The sequence below is a fragment of the Seriola lalandi genome, unplaced genomic scaffold, assembly GCF_002814215.2.
Source record: "Seriola lalandi dorsalis isolate HSWRI2012SDOR001 ecotype SW California unplaced genomic scaffold, Sedor1 jcf7180002054071, whole genome shotgun sequence".
In the NCBI taxonomy this organism is placed as follows: domain Eukaryota; kingdom Metazoa; phylum Chordata; class Actinopteri; order Carangiformes; family Carangidae; genus Seriola; species Seriola lalandi.
In genome coordinates this window covers 64179-81431 of record NW_019524624.1, presented here as the reverse complement: position 1 = coordinate 81431, position 17253 = coordinate 64179, and the positions used below count along the sequence as shown (strand labels likewise).

The window sequence follows — 17253 nt, the reverse complement described above, 5'->3', positions numbered from 1 at the left end:
GCAAAACATGCGGACCTGACAACACAAGGCAGGGGTCAAACATGTTGATAAAAGCAGCGGAGCAACTCGAGAATTCATTCAGAGACCATAGGATGACTGAATCTGCTTTTGCCACTGTTTCAACCACCACAACTGAGTAATGTGGGGGAAAAAAAAACACATAAATCATAGTCAATAAAGTAACATCTGCACATGCCCACACAGTCCTGAGTCTGATGAGTCAAGTGAAACACCTGTGTAACGACATGTAGGGAGAGGCTTTCAAACAATACACTTTTTTCACAGAAGACATTCTAACATGTCATATTACAAAGAGCACAAGTGTAATTGATCAAACGAATGATGGCTGATTTACATTTAGCTGGTTTAGTTTACGGTACTTGCTGTTATTGTTAATGCTGGCTCACTTTCACAGTGTCTCGACTTACTGTGACACTTGAATAGAACAGAGCCATTGTTAATGTTAGTACAAACACCTGTGCTTATACTATGACTAGTCAACAAGTCTGCTAGTTTATTATCACACAAATCTGCTGTCATCATCACTCAAATTTGTGATTAATTTTGTTTGAAAACACAGTGCCTGAGAATTTAAAGGTTTTGTGTTTGTGTGGCATGTAGTAAGTGGACAGCACAATACAAGACAGTCTAGGTCACATATAACCTAAGTAGTTGATTAATTCATATGTTAGATGCAAAATAGATTGAAAGTTATTATAGCTTTGTGTTGCTACATCATAATTCTATGAAAAATAATTCATAGAATTCAATAACTTGCAGGGCTGCTACACACTATTATAGTGATGAATTACTATACAAATTATTATCTGTATAATGTTTAATAATATAGCCATATTAAACATTTAGTATAGTGCAATTCTTTCTCTTTTTAATTTCATTCTTATTTTCTGTCATTTTAGAAAAACATACACATTACAGTCTGAAGAATGGCACTGCTCATTCTTGTGGTTTGTACCCCCTGAAATAACCTTGACCACCCCGATCCACCAAATTTCTAAATACTTTGAGAATGACGAGTTAAAATAAGTTTCTGTTTTACATCCCATTTCAGATCAGTACAACCCTTTTACAATCACTTTAGTGTTTTCTTTCTTATCTTAATTGTTAGTTTTTCCACTATGGACTACAACCACTCATCATCATACTCCCTCCCTCAATGCTCCACAGAGAAGCAGAGAACAGTCATCAATGACAGAGAACACAGGATGTGAATCATTATTCTCTGTCCGCTTCACGCTCAGAAGGGAATATCGCAACTCATCATCGTGGTTAGAGAGACCAAACACTTTAGAAACACATTTCTCAAGTCAGAAACTATAGAAATGATCCCTGAAAGTATAGTCTTAGTTTGACTGAGGGTGAAAACAGCATGCCATTCACAGGACAACCATTCTCACTCAGGGTTCAGAGGTGTCTTCAACAAGCTCCTCCAGTTGCTGCGCCTGGTTCAGTCACAAGGGTTTATGTAAATAGCACAGCACAGCCAATCATTGAGTGTATGAAATGAAGTACTGAGAAATGCCCATTGCAGGTTTCCCAGAAACTGGACACAGAATGATTACCATTGTTTCATAAAAAGATACCAATTATCTGAGTAGGTTTTTTTTTTTTTTTAATCTATAGCAGTCAACACTTTACTAAGTTTTAAATTGTGCCCTTCAATAAGTATACCTAACTTAAATCTATGCTGCTACTGTATATGTGGGTATATATGTAGTTTAATCTATGTAATAGTACAGCATGTATCATTTATTTTCCACATCAATATACTACCACTCTGATCATATTCCCTCCCTCAATGCTCCACAAGGAAGCAAAGAACGGTCATCAATGACAGAGAACTTATGAAATGAATCATTATTCTCCATCCGCTTCACGCTCAGAAGGGAATATCTCAACTCATCATCGTGGTTAGCGAGACCAAACACTTTAGAAACACATTTCTCAAGTCAGAAACTATAGAAATGATCCCTGAAAGTATAGTCTTAATTTGACTGAGGGTGAAAACAGCATGCCATTCACAGGACAACCATTCTCACTCATGGTTCAGAGGTAGCTTCAACAAAATCCTCCAGTTGCTGCGCCTGGTTCAGTCACAAAGGTTTATGTAAATAGCACAGCACAGCCAATCACTGCATGACTCTGAGAGCACATTTGTCATATAGAGAGCTCACAGACAGGAGAGAAAAGTCATATTGAAGTATGACATGGTTTGTTAAATTCCTGGTACAAATTCATGACACTGTACAATTGGATCTTTTTCACATTTGTTTCAAGTGATTTATTTTTTTTATCATCATTAAACATGATGTTTTTAGATTTGGACACTATTCAACACAGAAGAGATTTTTTTATATAATAGCATTTTTGCCATCACCATAATCAGAACCCTTTTCTCATATTTACAAATGAAATTCTGTCTATTATTTTTTAATGTAATCATTGAGTGTATGAAATGAAGTACTGAGAAATGCCCATTGCAGGTTTCCCAGAAACTGGACACAGAATGATTACCATTGTTACATAAAAAAATACAATTATCTGATTAGGTTTATTTTGAATCTATATCAGTAAACACTTTACTAAGTCCTAAATTGTGTCTTTAAATAAGTATACCTAACTTAAGTCTATACTGCAACTGTTTACACGGATATATAGTTTATTTTATGTATTATTAATGCATATATCATTTATTTTCCACATCAATATACTACCACTCTGATCATATTCCCTCCCTCAATGCTCCACAAGGAAGCAAAGAACGGTCATCAATGACAGAGAACTTATGAAATGAATCATTATTCTCCATCCGCTTCACGCTCAGAAAGGAATATCGCAACTCTTCATCGTGGTTAGCGAGACCAAACACTTTAGAAACACATTTCTCAAGTCAGAAACTATAGAAATGATCCCTGAAAGTATAGTCTTAGTTTGACTGAGGGTGAAAACAGGAAGCCATTCACAGGACAACCATTCTCACTCAGGGTTTCCTCCTGCTAGTACTAAAACGACCAGTTAATGAATCGTAAAAAAAATAAAGTATAACCTTTCCAAAACCTTGTTAACACCACTTTAGTATAAAGTGCTGTTAAAGCTGTTGATTTTATGACGGAGTTCTGTTCCATCATACCCACAATACTTTGCGAATTGCGTCCCATACGTGTATGAGTTTAATAATTTTAATCGTTTTTTTAAAAAACTGTACGAGCCAAAACCCTCATCGCTGACCAGATTGTTTGAACAATTCAAAACGAGACAAACAGGTAAGACGCTTTAAGTATTGAAAGTATTTAAGTTAGGCTTTACGCTACATCCATGCAAAATACACACTTGGTGGTACGTCGTTTATAATGTTCCTGACTGAAATTTCGCAAAGAAGTGTAGTTCCGTTTACAACCAACGCCAGGCCGCCTCGTTTTGAGGGCTTTCAGTGGCGGTTAGTAATACAAATTAAATCGGTATATATTGACAAAATCTACATATTTTGGTCACAACATATGCATAAACAAAGTGGTCTATGGTCGCCACATCACGTCGAAAGCCGTCCAAACAGTTTTTTTTAACACAAGATTTGGTTTTTACCGGTGGTTGGTTTGGTACGACACATGAGGGCAGCATTTCAACAGCTGACAGTTTAACAGGGTAACTAATGAGGTCAGGTCAGATTGGGCAAACTTTTCCACCTATGTTGTTTGGTACATTGCACACAAACACATATAAACTAAACAAACTACAACGCAAACACTCATGACAATAGATTAAACCACAAGAATGCTACAAGAAAAACACTGCTAACACATTAAAGCTAGTTAGCATTTTGTCCTCCAAATGCACCGTCTTCTTCGTGTCAGCTAACTTTATTTCATACTACATTCGTGTCAGCATTTGCATTTACAACTTACCCATATAGCAGGCGTGGGACTGCAGCACTTTTGTTTTTTCTTGCAGGAATATTTAGTTTTCGTGCAATAATTCAGGAGTCACGCTTCGTCAGGAGTCGACTTCGTCAATTAACAAGTGGCTGTGTAAATGGTTTCGCTGCGCATGCGCAGTAAATAAACGGATTTCGCACGTCTTTCTAAAATAGTTTATTCATGCATGAAAAATCATTCAACAGGTCCACTGACGTGACAAATACACGATTTATTGCAAACATAATGAGAATAATTAACATTATGTTGAATAACTTGGCACAGGCCCAACATCCCTAACACATCTAGACCCCCTTCTTCATTTCAGCATATTCAAATTATATTTCATATTTCACACCAACACATACAGAAATCATTCTACAATTAATTAATATATTACAACATTAAAGACTGATTTGAATCACACATAGTAATGATTATTAATTATATCATTATTGCACGTTTTGTGGTTCTCTTGCTGTTAAAAGCTACACAGTGATGAAATAACTGCTGGAAATCTGTAATGCTATGTGACATTTTTCAGGTGACAAAGGGGATGGACAGAAGGCACCTATATGGAAATCTATGTCATACATGCAACTAACATTTTAAGACACAAAACAATAAGTCAAGACAATAAGGATTCTGTCAGGTAAAATATTGAAATTACATTTAAAAAAATCTTTTTCCTTGGCTTTCATGTTGTAGGTTGTCACTTCCAGGTCAAAAACATCCCAAGTTGTAATATTAGGACAATATATCATTCCTAACTATAGCAATAGTGTTCATATACTCTTGGTGCAATATAACACAAAACTATACTTGCTATTTGAGATTAAACAAAATCAAAAAATAAGAAAGATTGAGGTGATTAAAATCAGCTGAAGACAAAACATTTTCAGAATATGGTCATTTACTTCTGTAATATAATTTTCTGCAGTATGTTAATATATCATTTTATATTGGTGTAATTAATTCTATATGGATAACAGGATCACAATGACATTGATTTTATTATTTAATTGTTGTTGTGCTCTTTCAGTTGTTATAGTTTGTAGTGCAGCAGTTCAGTAAATGATTGTTCCTTAAAAAAGCATATATTATTATAGCTTTGATAAGTAACTGATCACATCAATCATTAAGTAAAAATACCTTTCAGTTGGTAGAATTTGTTGTAAAATGTTACAACTTGCTTTGTTATATGTATATAATATTGTTGTAAAATGACTTTGCATTTTAGGCTGGTCAGAATAAGTGAGATGATTAAAACATGTTTTACAGCTTAATGCAAAAAACAAACAAAAGAAGATTTACATTTATCCAAGGTAAAAAATAATTATTAGGTGCAGTTCCACTAACTGTTGTGAAGGTGCCATAATTGGAGAATAAAGTTTAATTCTGTTTGGTTTTATAGTACACTGTAAATCATACTTGAATGACTAGTATCAGATCAAGATGACTGGAAAAACAGCAACCATAAAACAGTCATGTCACTTATTATCAGAATAGAGAGCATCAGTCAGCTGTGTGCAGTCATGCTTTTAGAGTTATTTTCTGCTTTGGAGATCTGCCCTTGAAAACAAACTGTTTCTAACTCGGGCCACTGACTTCAAAGTCAAAGCTCAATCTGATTCATTCCATCATCTGGCTTGTTTTTTTTAATCATCTTCCAAAATTTTTTTCTGCCTTCTGTCCTTGTCCTTGTCTACGACTTCTCCCTGTACCTCCTCCAGAGCTGATGCACTTGTCTTCTGGCCTCAGAGCGAACACAGCTGGAGAAGGAGGTGTAGCGTTGGCCCTTCACCTGGTGAACACAGAGCAAAGGGAGGCAAAGTCATGTTGGGAGCAAGAAGTCAGTTCCTTTTAACTGTGATAACAAGCAACATTTCAGTCACTAGTTAATATCATTTCAGGGGTGGTTTTTCTTTATGTTATCCTGTTTCTGGATGAAAGTGTTGAAGTGAGGGAAAAAAAGTTTTTAAGAGCTCAAAAATAGTCCTAATGTAATTTTGAGCTTTCTCACATTCTGGGTTTCTCCAAAATGAAGACATCCAGGAATCCACTGTTGAAACTCTGTACACCTACTGGTACACTATGTTGAAAAAAGTACAAGCAAGCAAGTACAAGTTACTGTAAATGATGATGTTGATGTTTGTGGCATGTTTCTCTTAAGGAGGTGTATATTCTGAAAGAGACACTCAGGTAAGTGGAAAAGTACTTCCGCTGTAATAATGTGGTTACCACATGACCTAATTCTCATTTACCCATGCTGTTGATGCACTGCACTCGAGTCTAGACTAGTATGATTAACTTAGGACAGCTAAGTGAGAGATGCCAGAGAAATTTGAAGTCATATTGCCCCTTGTATTTTAATATTTCCAGAAGACACTGCAGTGTTATTAGGTTTGAGATTAGTGGTGTTGTCATACTTTCCTAATATAAGGTAAAAAATCATGTTACATTTAATGATGTTAATTTAAAGATCATTTAATCAAAGTCAAATAGTTAAAAAAGAGAAATGAGGGAGGAAAGGTGAGGCGTAGTAATGTGGCTACTGCTGCTATTACTTTCACATAATCAAACTGTAGATATAAAGTACAAGAATAAAATAGAAAAGAATTAACTCCATGAACTTAATCTAATCTTTTTTCTGTTGTCATTCTTGGTTGGCAGTGATACTTATCTGCTTGCCAGCTCCCTCTTCAGACAGGACCTAAAAGAGGTGGCACGCGCCACAGCTTTATAGCCCTGAGAGGTCAGTAGATAGACGTCACGACAGAGGAAAACACAGGGAAGGTTCAGGAGAGAGAAAGGAAGGGGGGTGGGGGGTGGGAGTGGAGAGAAAGGTATGGGTGTTGGCAGCACAGATGAGTGTGGCAAAAAGAGAGGAGATTGAGGATGTAAGTATAACAAGGAGAAAGGGAGAGACAGAGAGAGATGGAAAAAGAGAACATTGTTACGAAGCCAAGACTGTGAAGCCAAGACAACATCCATAAAATACCATACAACGGCTTGTAGCTTTACTATTTTGCATTATTAGTGATTTTTCCAGCATTTCAGGCAAATTATAAGCTTGTAACCACCTGACATGTCATGTCATGTTTCACCTCTGTAGAAAATAAGCCTTTAATTTGTAGTAGTGCATGAAAATACACCACTAGAGGGCAGTGTCCCTCCTTGGGAACAACACCATGACATCACTTCATGTAAGTCACTAAAGTTGTTACCAGGTTCTTCCTAAAAATCTGTCCCTCTACATGGCACATACATAGATTTGACCCCCTGAAATGCTCCATACCTTTTCAATATTGTGCCATTGAAGACATTTTATATCCCTGCATCGCTTAGCATTAATCTCTGTATCTGTCACACACAGTTCCTCACCCTGGCTCCCCTGTGCAGCCGGTCCTTCATGATGCCGATGAACTCCTTGTAGGAGAGCTGATCGTCGTGATCTACATCAAAAATCTTGAAGATGGTGTGTACAAGGTGACGTGTCAGCTTCAGCCCAGTGGCTACATAAACTGCTCTTGCAAATTCATCTGGTAGGAGAGAAAGTAAAGTCATTTTGCAGGTCTTGGCCACTTACTGCACACCAAGGAGAAAAGGAAAAAACACTACATCTGTGTGTGTAAGAGTAAGTAGAGACTCTCAGTGTCTGCAGTACTTGCTCCCTTTACTCTCTTCCTACCTTGTCCAATGGAGCGAGATGCAAAATTATACATCTGCATGGCAATCGCAAAGTCCTCAAGGTTGTTGAGAAACTGGAAGAAGGATCTGAACTCATCAAAGGTGATTCCCTGAAACAACAGAAAAGAAAAAACACATGTGAAGCAATAAAACTCTAACCAGCCCAGAAACTGACTAAAGGGAGACGTGCTGACAAAAATGTTGTTCTCTTGAAAATGATAACAATGACTGTTTCAGAGCAGACTGCCATCCAAAGTCACCTTGACACACGTGCATTATTACATTCCTTGAGGCACATCAGCTCTAAGATCAGAAATTACTAACCAAACTAACCAAAATGAAAAAAACAAAATGAAATTAAAAAAACAAACAAAACTCAGAGAAAGAAATTCCATGAAATAGACCAATTAATGACACAAGAAGTCATTAATGACAGGACTGTATGAGTGCATGATATGGAAAATTTACCAAACAGCAGTCTTCTTGCAGTGTGTCATGACCCGGAAGTAGCTGCATACAGCAATAAGCTGAAGCCATTCAATATGTAGCTGGCTGTTCAGACAACATGTGATTGTATATTCTAGATGTGACAGTGAAGCTGTGAATGATTTCATATAAAGATATTGTGCTTTCAGTAACAAAATGACTGTGCAAAAGTGCCACATGCTCTTTGCTATGAATCAAGATTATTCTAAACCAATTATATTGACGGCTAGATTATTAAAAAATAAAATCCATTAATTAAAACAAATAAGGTATACATGAACGGATGCAGATTAAGGTAAAATAAACATGTAAATAAAAAGTAACTAGCTAGCTGTGTATCTTAACCTAGCCATCCTTTATGTGGAGAAACAAAAAGAGGTTGTGACCTAAGAAACAGAAAGAAAGACTGACAGATTGTAACGGCAGGTTTTGTGTTGTACGAGGCAGAGACCAACCTCCTGCTTCTTCCACAGCATGAAAAGGAAAGAAGGGAGGGACAGAAATAGAGTTGGGTTGCATAAGGACTACAGGTCAATGTGTAGATAGATAGATAGATAGATAGATAGATAGATAGATAGATAGATAGATAGATAGATAGATAGATAGATAGATAGATAGATAGATAGATAGATAGATAGATATTCAAATTCACATGTGGCTGGAAGTGCTGTCAAGTGTGTGTGAGTGTTTGTGTGTAGTCAAGTGAAGCAGTGGAGCGCTGAAGTGTGGAGAGCCACAACAGCCTCAGGCAGAGACTGTGGTGGGAAATTACGGACACTCTAGATGGCTGGAAGGTGGAGGTAACCCGTAGAGGAGGAGGAAGAAGTAATTGAACAGATAGATAAAGGGCTAGGAAATGTATCCTGTGTTATCTAAAGAAAAAAAAACAATGAATCTTACTGTTAACTGATTTTCATTTATCACATCAGTGTGCTCTTCCTTCTGTAAAGAACTGCGTGCATGTACTGTACCTTCTCATCAGGTATACACTGGCGGACATTCTCCAGGTAGGCGCTGATGTTCTCCACATTGGTGAAGCGCAGCAGGATTTTGGCAAAGTCTTCTTCACTGATTGTAGTCATTCCTTTAGAGTAGGTCAAAAACTCAATTTCCAACACTTCTGTCTGCAGGTTATCCATAAACCTGAAGAACAGACGAGAAGGGAACGGAGAAGAATTAGATTGTAATCAAAGATTCAGCATGTTTCTGTTTTGTGATTTGGTTACGACTGTTCATAGCTCTCATTTTGTGTTATGTGAGTATTTTCAGTACCTGTAGAAGTCATCAAAGGTAAGCTCTGCCTTCCCTTTCTTCCCAAAGAAATGGACCAGAAGGGTGGTGTCGATCGTAACACTCTCATCTGCTCGCTATGAATCATCAGAGAGGGAGGAATAACAGAGAGGATCAATGAGTGACTAATCAATACTCTTAAAGCATTGTGATTGGAGGAGAAGCAGTGGGCGGGATAAATCCATCATCAATCCAACATGGCGACTGTGGTGCCAGGCTAGCAGGAAGCAGGTTTCTGCGGCACGTGTGCAGAACGTGCACCGGATGAGCGACAACAAACTATCAATCAAATGAATCAGCTCAGACAAACAGTCAGCGGCCATTGCGACATCAACATACCAGTCTAGGCAGCAGCAACCTTTAAGTTCAACCTCTTGAATTGGATAAGTATCAATTTCAGTGAAATGAAGTACGTGCAAAACAGAAATGGGGTAAAGAGGTTAAGTGGACAAAGGCTTCTGAATGAAATCAAGTGAAAGGTATCGAGCAAAATTTTCTCCATGCGGCCTAGACTGGCGAGGAGTGTTGCTGCAGCAGCATGAAACAGACCATTAGACTGGTGAATACACGAGAAGTGCTCAGGTAGCAGCACATAAAGATACGGAGACACAGTGGAAAACAGAGTCATGCCTATAGTCACTGAGCCAGGGATGGAGATCAGCAGGAATGTAGAAAGAAGGACAAAGTGTTTAACAGGAAGAAAGAGAAACGAAGAAAAAGAAGATGTTTGGAAGAACAACTAAGGCCCAAACAGACAAATACATAACAGTAAGCTGGCAAACACACACAGAAACATTAAAGCCACCACATCCCATGCATTTCTCTGGCAATGCCACATTGACACACCTGAACAGAGCCTCAAATCACAAACAGCAGTAATTAAAAAAAAAAAACCCACATAAGCACAAATGCAGATAATATGAGCCGATTCCACCTTTTTCCGTCAATCGATGACAATCATGGGTGCAACTCTAAGACTTTTGTGCTGTTTGTTTCTTTATTCTTTACTATGTTCTTACATATCCTTTTATCTTCCCTGCAGTCTTTCCGATTACGTGTTCACTCAATTATCCTGGTCATTTGAAACCCATTCAACAGGCTTTGTCCTGTTTATACTAGTTGCTCACGCTATAATCTGTTGACACAGGGTGACATGGGTACTTTTTATGAGCCTTTGAGTTTAAGTGTGTATTTCACTATTTGCCTGTGTTCATGCTCGCTAACATGTCTGTCTCAGAAAAAAGGTGTCAGCCAGCACCAAGGCAGAAAGAGAGGACGTTTTAAGGTCATCATTTTTCTCTCTCCCTGCCGTGCCCCACCCACCCCACACCCTCCCACCCCGTCAAATCCATGGCCATGCTGAGGAATATGCAGACATCAGATTGGGAGAAATCTCATGTCTTTCTAAGGGGGAAGAGCGTTTATGCCATTTCCATCAGCATCATCATAATTTTCATCATTGCCACGATGCCATTCGTGGTTCTACCTCAAGAGTAAAATCCTAAAATCCGATGTGGGACAAGAAGAAAATGTCAAACAAGATAACAAGTTTTACAAAAGGAAAAAAAAAAGAAAAAGTGTGTTCAAGTCAAGACGTTGCAGTTTTTGTTATACTTGTTTGGTGTAATACACTGTCATTTCTATCAGAAATGAGCAAATGAATATGAAAGAGCTGCAGGGATAATAATTGAGAGAAAACTTTGTATGTTGAGCTGAATGAGACGTAAGCATTGTGTAAGGTTCAAGTTACGTTACAAAGATACTGTAAGTTACAATCTTGTGGGAATTTCTTTATTATAATGGAGGAAAAGATATCAGAAGATAATGGCTACATTAAGATGTCAAAACCTGATCAATCAGTGGTGATATTTATCTTCACAGATTATTGAATTTGATTATTTTTCAGATAGAACTTGTTGAACATATTTTCCCCAGTTGGGAACCACTGGGACAGATGATCAGTCAACTAAAAACTCCACTGGCAAAAGTCCCTGTTGTAAGCATTCAAGGCAGTTAGCCAAATCAGATTATGGATCTCAGTTTTGGGTACTTGCATGAGCATTAGTAATATTCTCTACAGTGAGATTTAGGAGATTATGGCACTAACCAAATGCCAAATAAAATTCCCTCTAGTAGACCTTACTGTAATGGATGCGGTTTGGTAACTCACAAGATAAAAATATTTATATCATATTAAAAGTAAACCCTGTTGTCTGACGATCAACATCAGTATGACTGTCTGCGTTCTGTCTGTTTCTGATTCACTTTGCGGTCTGGTCTTTCAGTCTTTGATTAGGGACTGAAAGAAGATTTTCTTCATACAAACACAGAAAAACTGAAACAATTACACACTTATCATTTCAGTGTCTTGTTTTTCTGTGTCTCACTTATTTGAGGGTCTTTTAATTAAGTCTCTGATTATGGCCAAACAGGACAAAACGGTTTTTACTTCTTTGTCCTTTAAATGACTCATAACTTATGCCTTTATGACACATGAGCTGTTGTAGACAGCAGCCAGGTGGTGTGTCTTTGCCTCTCTTGCCTCCTATTTGGATTTCCCTCTGGTTTTCCCAGTCTGTCTAAAACTGTTTATCTTCAAACAAGAAAATCATTTTTGTTTATCTTTGATAAAATGTGTACATGCAATTAAGAGATTCTCAATTAATCTGATCGCTTGACTTATCGGTCGTTCTAGGAAGTTTAATGCTTTCTGCTAATTGTAATTCCTATTGGAATTACAATGGGTTTAGTCCACATGTTAAAAAAATAAATAAATAAATAAATAAATATATATATATATATATATATATATATATATACTGAGTGGAAAAAACACTTGGTAGAGGTGATTTTAACCGAATTTAACAAACTAAAAGAATGTCACAACTAACTATTATAGCTGCATTAATTGACTTTTACTTCTTTGTCAGTAGCAGAACAAGCTGTAAACTTGACATTGACATATTTTTACCTTATAAAGTTGTTCTAGTGAACGTGTTAACATACTGCACATCTGGAGTTACTGTATGTTTCTGGCCTCCAGGCAAATCTAAGTCCAATATTCACAATATTCAGTCACAATATTGTTGAAAAATGTTTTAGCTCTGTTTTGGGCTCCATCAACACCTGGGGTGTATATTTGGCTCTTTAGCTGCTAAATGCTTCATGTTCTCCAGCTACAGCTGCTGGAAAAATGGTTGATGAGATCAAAACAGTAAAGATGAGAATTGTAAAAAAACAAAACAATGAGCTGAATGATGCTAAAATACTTTGTAGACCTGAGGGAAATCCATTGTTAATATAAAAAAAATATTGATTAGTGAAGCTTTAAAGATTAATCATTTCATAATGAACGCAAGTAATAAGATACTGTATCTATTATATCCTTATTAGACTGGCATCTGACAACTGCTTGACATCGGTTGTTGTACAGCACTCTAACATAATAGATGTTTCTTCCTTATTAGAGCTAGACATTGTTATCAAAACATCAGTTTGTTATTTTCATTAGGTTGTCTAACCAGAGGAAAGCTCTGGTGCTGCTGCACACTTTAAAATGCCGGTGCAAATTTAACTTTTTTCTACTTTAGCTCCCTAAGCTAACTGATAGTGAAGCTCTCAGAGTTTAAGCAGGTTCAGTAAAAAATATTGGTACTAATATTGGCCTTTCAAGAGCCCACATCAGTGTTACCGTGGTTATACGTGATGCCAAACTGATCATAACAAGCTTATCGTTCCTGGAAGTGTGGTAGCACAGGTGTGAGCTCATCACCCCCATGAAGACGTGATGGTTACCACGCCCACAAGGCACGAGCCAACAGCTGGTGTACACATTTGTCCATCTACGTGTGTGTGTGTGTGTGTGTGTGTGTGTGTGAGAGAGAGAGAGAGCTTCAACAGACTTTGATCACAAAGTCAAAGATAAAAACAGTCATTACTGATGTAAACACTGAACAGTCTTCCTCATCCTCTGTATCTGTGAGTAATACCTTGGAGGAAGAGCTCATTGCTGATCTTTAGTCTAGTCAGTCAGTTTGTCAGTCAGTCCCACCTTCCAGGGTAAAAACAGCTCACCTTCCTTTCCCTTCCCATGGTCTTCTTTCTCCCTGCACCTCCCTCCTATCTTTATCTCCCACCTTCTCTCTCTCTGTTTCTTTTTTTCCCCCTCTCTTATCACTTCTTTCCCCTCTCACCCTGCCCCTGATCTGATTACTCTGATTTCCTTTCTCCTCATACAACACGTCAGTACCCTCTTCACTTGACAAACATAGAGGTGATTTGCTCTTTCATTCCCTCCCTCCCTCCTTCCCTCCCTCCCGCTCTGCCTGTCAGTCAGTCCCTCCCTCTCCAGACAAAAGCAAAGAGGTATAATGGTGACTAATCTGTTGAGTAAACACATCTTTCTCTAAATACAACCTTCTTCTTTCTTTTCCCCTAAATGTGCTTCCCAAACCTCTTTTCTCCCCACCCACTTTGTTCGTGAACATTTGTTCTCCCTGCTGACCTGTGTCATCTTCTTTGGGCCTCTCTCACCTGTTTGTTGTCTCTGATATTATCTCTTCCTTGTTTTTTTGTTTTTTACCCTGAGGTTTTCTACTTATGTGATTAAGACAGATTTACTTGCAGATTTGTTACAATTCCAGGGTTTTATTTCTTTTTAATTTATACCCTATCCTTCTATTGTCACCATTGTCTCACTTTTTTAGTCAATATACTTAATTTTACATATTTTGTATTTTAATCCCTCACGCTTTCAATGTCGCTGTTTTTCTTCCTTTTATTCTCCCCCCCCCCGTCTGATTCGTCCGTTCTGTCCGTCTGACATCCCGGCAGATGAAAGGCTGCTCAGTGTAAACACAAGGTCAGCCCCATTACACTCCACTGTCATTACCTCCACCTCAGCTTCCGCTGCCACCTCAGTGCACAGCCTGTCATTAGGCAGCTAGCTGCTAGCGCTGCGTTAGCTGTTATTAATCATTACCACCGCCTTCGCCTTGTGTTAGACATATAAGAGACGCAATTTGAGTTGCACATGAAAAAGCCAATGAAAAGGTTAAATGACTGGGAATTTTCTATGAAGCATAAATCGCGTGTGTGAGAGTTTGAGAGTTTGCTAAATGTTTTGATTTTAGTCCTGTTTGTTTTTAACAGAATTTTGGACATGATGACTCAAGGGACTGAAATGTTTGTTGATTGCTTGGTCAGTCCACCACTTTGCTCCCAGCTGAAACCTCTTAACAATTATTAGATGAATTGCCATCAAATTTTAGAGATATTCATGGTAGGCAGAGAATGAATCCTATTGACTTTTCCTCTAGCACCTCCACAAGGCTGACATTTTTTGTTTTTTAGTCAAATGTCTAGGCAATTACTGGATGGCAAGCCATGTCAGACATTTATCATTTCAACAGGATGAACTGTAATAACTTTGGTGACTCCGTACAGGTAGTGCCGGCATTAGGTGAAAATTTAAATTTATCCCATACGTTTATCACTGAATTCTTAAAAAACTAATAACATTCCCATCAGGCTCAACTGTACTCTGTGTTTAGTGCTGATTATCAAATGTTAGCATGCTAGCACACTAATCTAAGCTGGTGAACATGGTAAACATTAGACCTGCTAAACAACAGCATGTTAGTATTGTCACTGTGAGTATGTTAGTATGCTTACGTTAGCATTTAGTGTCAAAGCACTGCTACGCCTACACACAGCCTCACAGAGCTACTAGCATGGCTGTAGACTCTTATTTTTGTTTTCCATTTAATTCTGTCCTAATTACTTGAATGTGTGATAAACAACATTTAAGATGTCTAATCTTTGACGTAGAAGCTTTTGAGGGTTGATTTAAGGTATCAATAGCCTGCAGGCCTCATTTAGCTCAGGTCACCAGTTGGTGTGGATTGCTCAAGTCAGTGATGAGTAATACATTTTTTCTCTAAATATATACACTTTTGTGATTCAAAGTAAGCAACTTAGTCACATAAAAGCAAATTAGTCATAATATGTGATTCAGTGTAAGTGTGCAGTGTTATAATGATCAGGGTTTTTGTATGTGCTCTGCCATCAGCCTTCTTATGATTGTCTACCAGTGTCATCACATGTTGTGGAGTAAACTGAGAATGATCTAACACCAAAGCTACAACACTAGCCACAACACGGCACAGATAGTAAGGCACAGATACACATACAAAAGCAGAACGAAGAGGTCAAATGACAGGAGGCAGGTGAGAAACAGAACAGGTCATTAGAATGTGGAGATTAAAATATCTATCATGTGACTAACATCAATGGATTAATACAGTCACACCAGTACACCACACCAAATCAAAAGGTATAAGAACAAATATAAAGATAAATTATCTTGCTATATTTGTTCATCAGTGAGTGACTGACACAATGAAATGGGTTAGAATGGAAAGAAACTTTTCAGACGAAGCTCAGATTATTATCCCATGCAAATTTATCAAATCAAGTCATGAGTGATTTACCCATAAAATTTCTCTCAGCATTAGAAAAGAGATCGATGTGATGGACATTATTATGTTTAAAACAAGGGAGTATTTTAGAGCTCATCTAAGCAGAATTTATTTCATATGGGAAAAAGGGAATGGACTGATCGTAGTTTCTACACTCTATTGAGAGATTGTAAGGAATCTAAACTAATGTGGAGAGGGACTGGTACAAAGCAGAATGAGGTGGGACAAAAAAAAGAGGGGTGCTGGGAAAGATTGGCAGGTATATCTGAACTAACATTTAGGAAAGAAAGAAAGCAAGAAAGATGACAGGTATCAGTATCAAGCCAAACCAGAATGAGTTAGAACGAGAATAGAGTCCCAACACAGTTCTCTTTTAGCCATGAATATTTTTGAAATACAAAATTTTGGTCACATATGAACACTGAGGCATGACTCAGCTTAACTGCTCCAAAAGTCACAGATTAAAACCTTCAATGCTCACATGTCAAGTAAAGCTTTTATTTTGTAATTATTTTTTTTATTTTGTAACACTACTGGTGTTATTCTGGCCAAGCTTGATGCAGCTACATTACTTTGAGTCTACGGGGAGAGTTAGAGGATCTGCATTAACTAGTGGGAGCTGAAGATGAAGAGTGAAGGATGAAGAATGAAGGGATAACGGGACAGAGGACAGTTGGGTCTATGTACCTCCGCCAGGTCAGAAAAGAGGACTTGACTGGCACTTCGCCTCAGAACGTCCCAGTAACTCCGCGCCACAAACTCGTGACTGTCTTTTTTTAGCACCTGTAGGAGCGGTGAAGCAGGGCCAGGGTCAGTTCACCTCCAACTAAACCACTTCAGGAAGTAAACTCAAGCCTCCAGTATTCCCTGTTCTTTTTACACATAAACAGATTCAGGAAGTTGATTTCTTGAATTCTTTTTTGAAAAAAATCAAACTTATTTTAAAAAACAAACATAAACATGCATTCAACAGTGAATAAGCCAAGAACGGCAGAACAAATAGTGAACAATCATTAAACTGTAATGTACAACTGGGGGGAATGACAAATAAAGCTAAAATGCTTGAAATTTGTGTTCAAATTGCAGTGTAGAAATTGCAGTACTATGCATTTGCAATGTTTGATTCAAAAGTGATTTTACTCTATTCCCTGTAGCAAATAGCAAACATAAAACACATGTTGAACAGGGGCATAGATGGAGGGAGGAAAGGTCAGATTATACACAAAACTTGCTTTCTACATGACAAATAAAGCAAAGGACATTAATGAGAGAAAAATAAATTATTTAATACTCTCCAGTGGCACTGTTTAACATAACGATTATTGATGAGAGCTCTGCTGTAAGGCTACTATATTCAAATCACTGAAGTTACCATT

The 17253-nt window shown here is 37.7% G+C and overlaps 1 protein-coding gene and 3 non-coding genes across 8 annotated transcripts in view; all 4 read right to left on the bottom strand.

Moving 5' to 3' along the window:
- Positions 1 to 1149: 1149 nt before the first annotated feature.
- Positions 1150 to 1366, bottom strand: LOC111652844 (small nucleolar RNA U3). The gene has a single exon (XR_002760626.1). It is a non-coding gene; the product is annotated as a small nucleolar RNA U3 (small nucleolar RNA).
- Positions 1367 to 1792: 426 nt separating this feature from the next.
- On the bottom strand, positions 1793 to 2008 carry LOC111652842 (small nucleolar RNA U3). Its single transcript, XR_002760624.1, has one exon. It is a non-coding gene; the product is annotated as a small nucleolar RNA U3 (small nucleolar RNA).
- A 725-nt stretch (positions 2009 to 2733) lies between these two features.
- LOC111652843 (small nucleolar RNA U3) lies at positions 2734 to 2949 on the bottom strand. Its single transcript, XR_002760625.1, has one exon. It is a non-coding gene; the product is annotated as a small nucleolar RNA U3 (small nucleolar RNA).
- A 1195-nt stretch (positions 2950 to 4144) lies between these two features.
- micu3a (mitochondrial calcium uptake 3a) overlaps positions 4145 to 17253 on the bottom strand; it is a 29746-nt gene continuing 16637 nt past the window's right edge. For 2 of the 5 annotated variants that reach the window (XM_087173186.1, XM_087173187.1), the window contains 5 exons: positions 9381 to 9475; positions 9080 to 9251; positions 7624 to 7732; positions 7317 to 7474; positions 4145 to 5736 (listed from right to left, as the gene is read on the bottom strand). In XM_087173186.1, coding sequence (XP_087029312.1) covers positions 5638 to 5736; positions 7317 to 7474; positions 7624 to 7732; positions 9080 to 9251; positions 9381 to 9475 — 633 coding nt within the window. In that variant the 3' untranslated portion in view covers positions 4145 to 5637. Of the gene's footprint in view, positions 5740 to 6611; positions 6681 to 7316; positions 7475 to 7623; positions 7733 to 9079; positions 9252 to 9380; positions 9476 to 16564; positions 16661 to 17253 lie in introns of those variants that run through there. The other 3 variants (XM_087173184.1, XM_023403232.2, XM_087173185.1) reach the window with 3 other exon arrangements.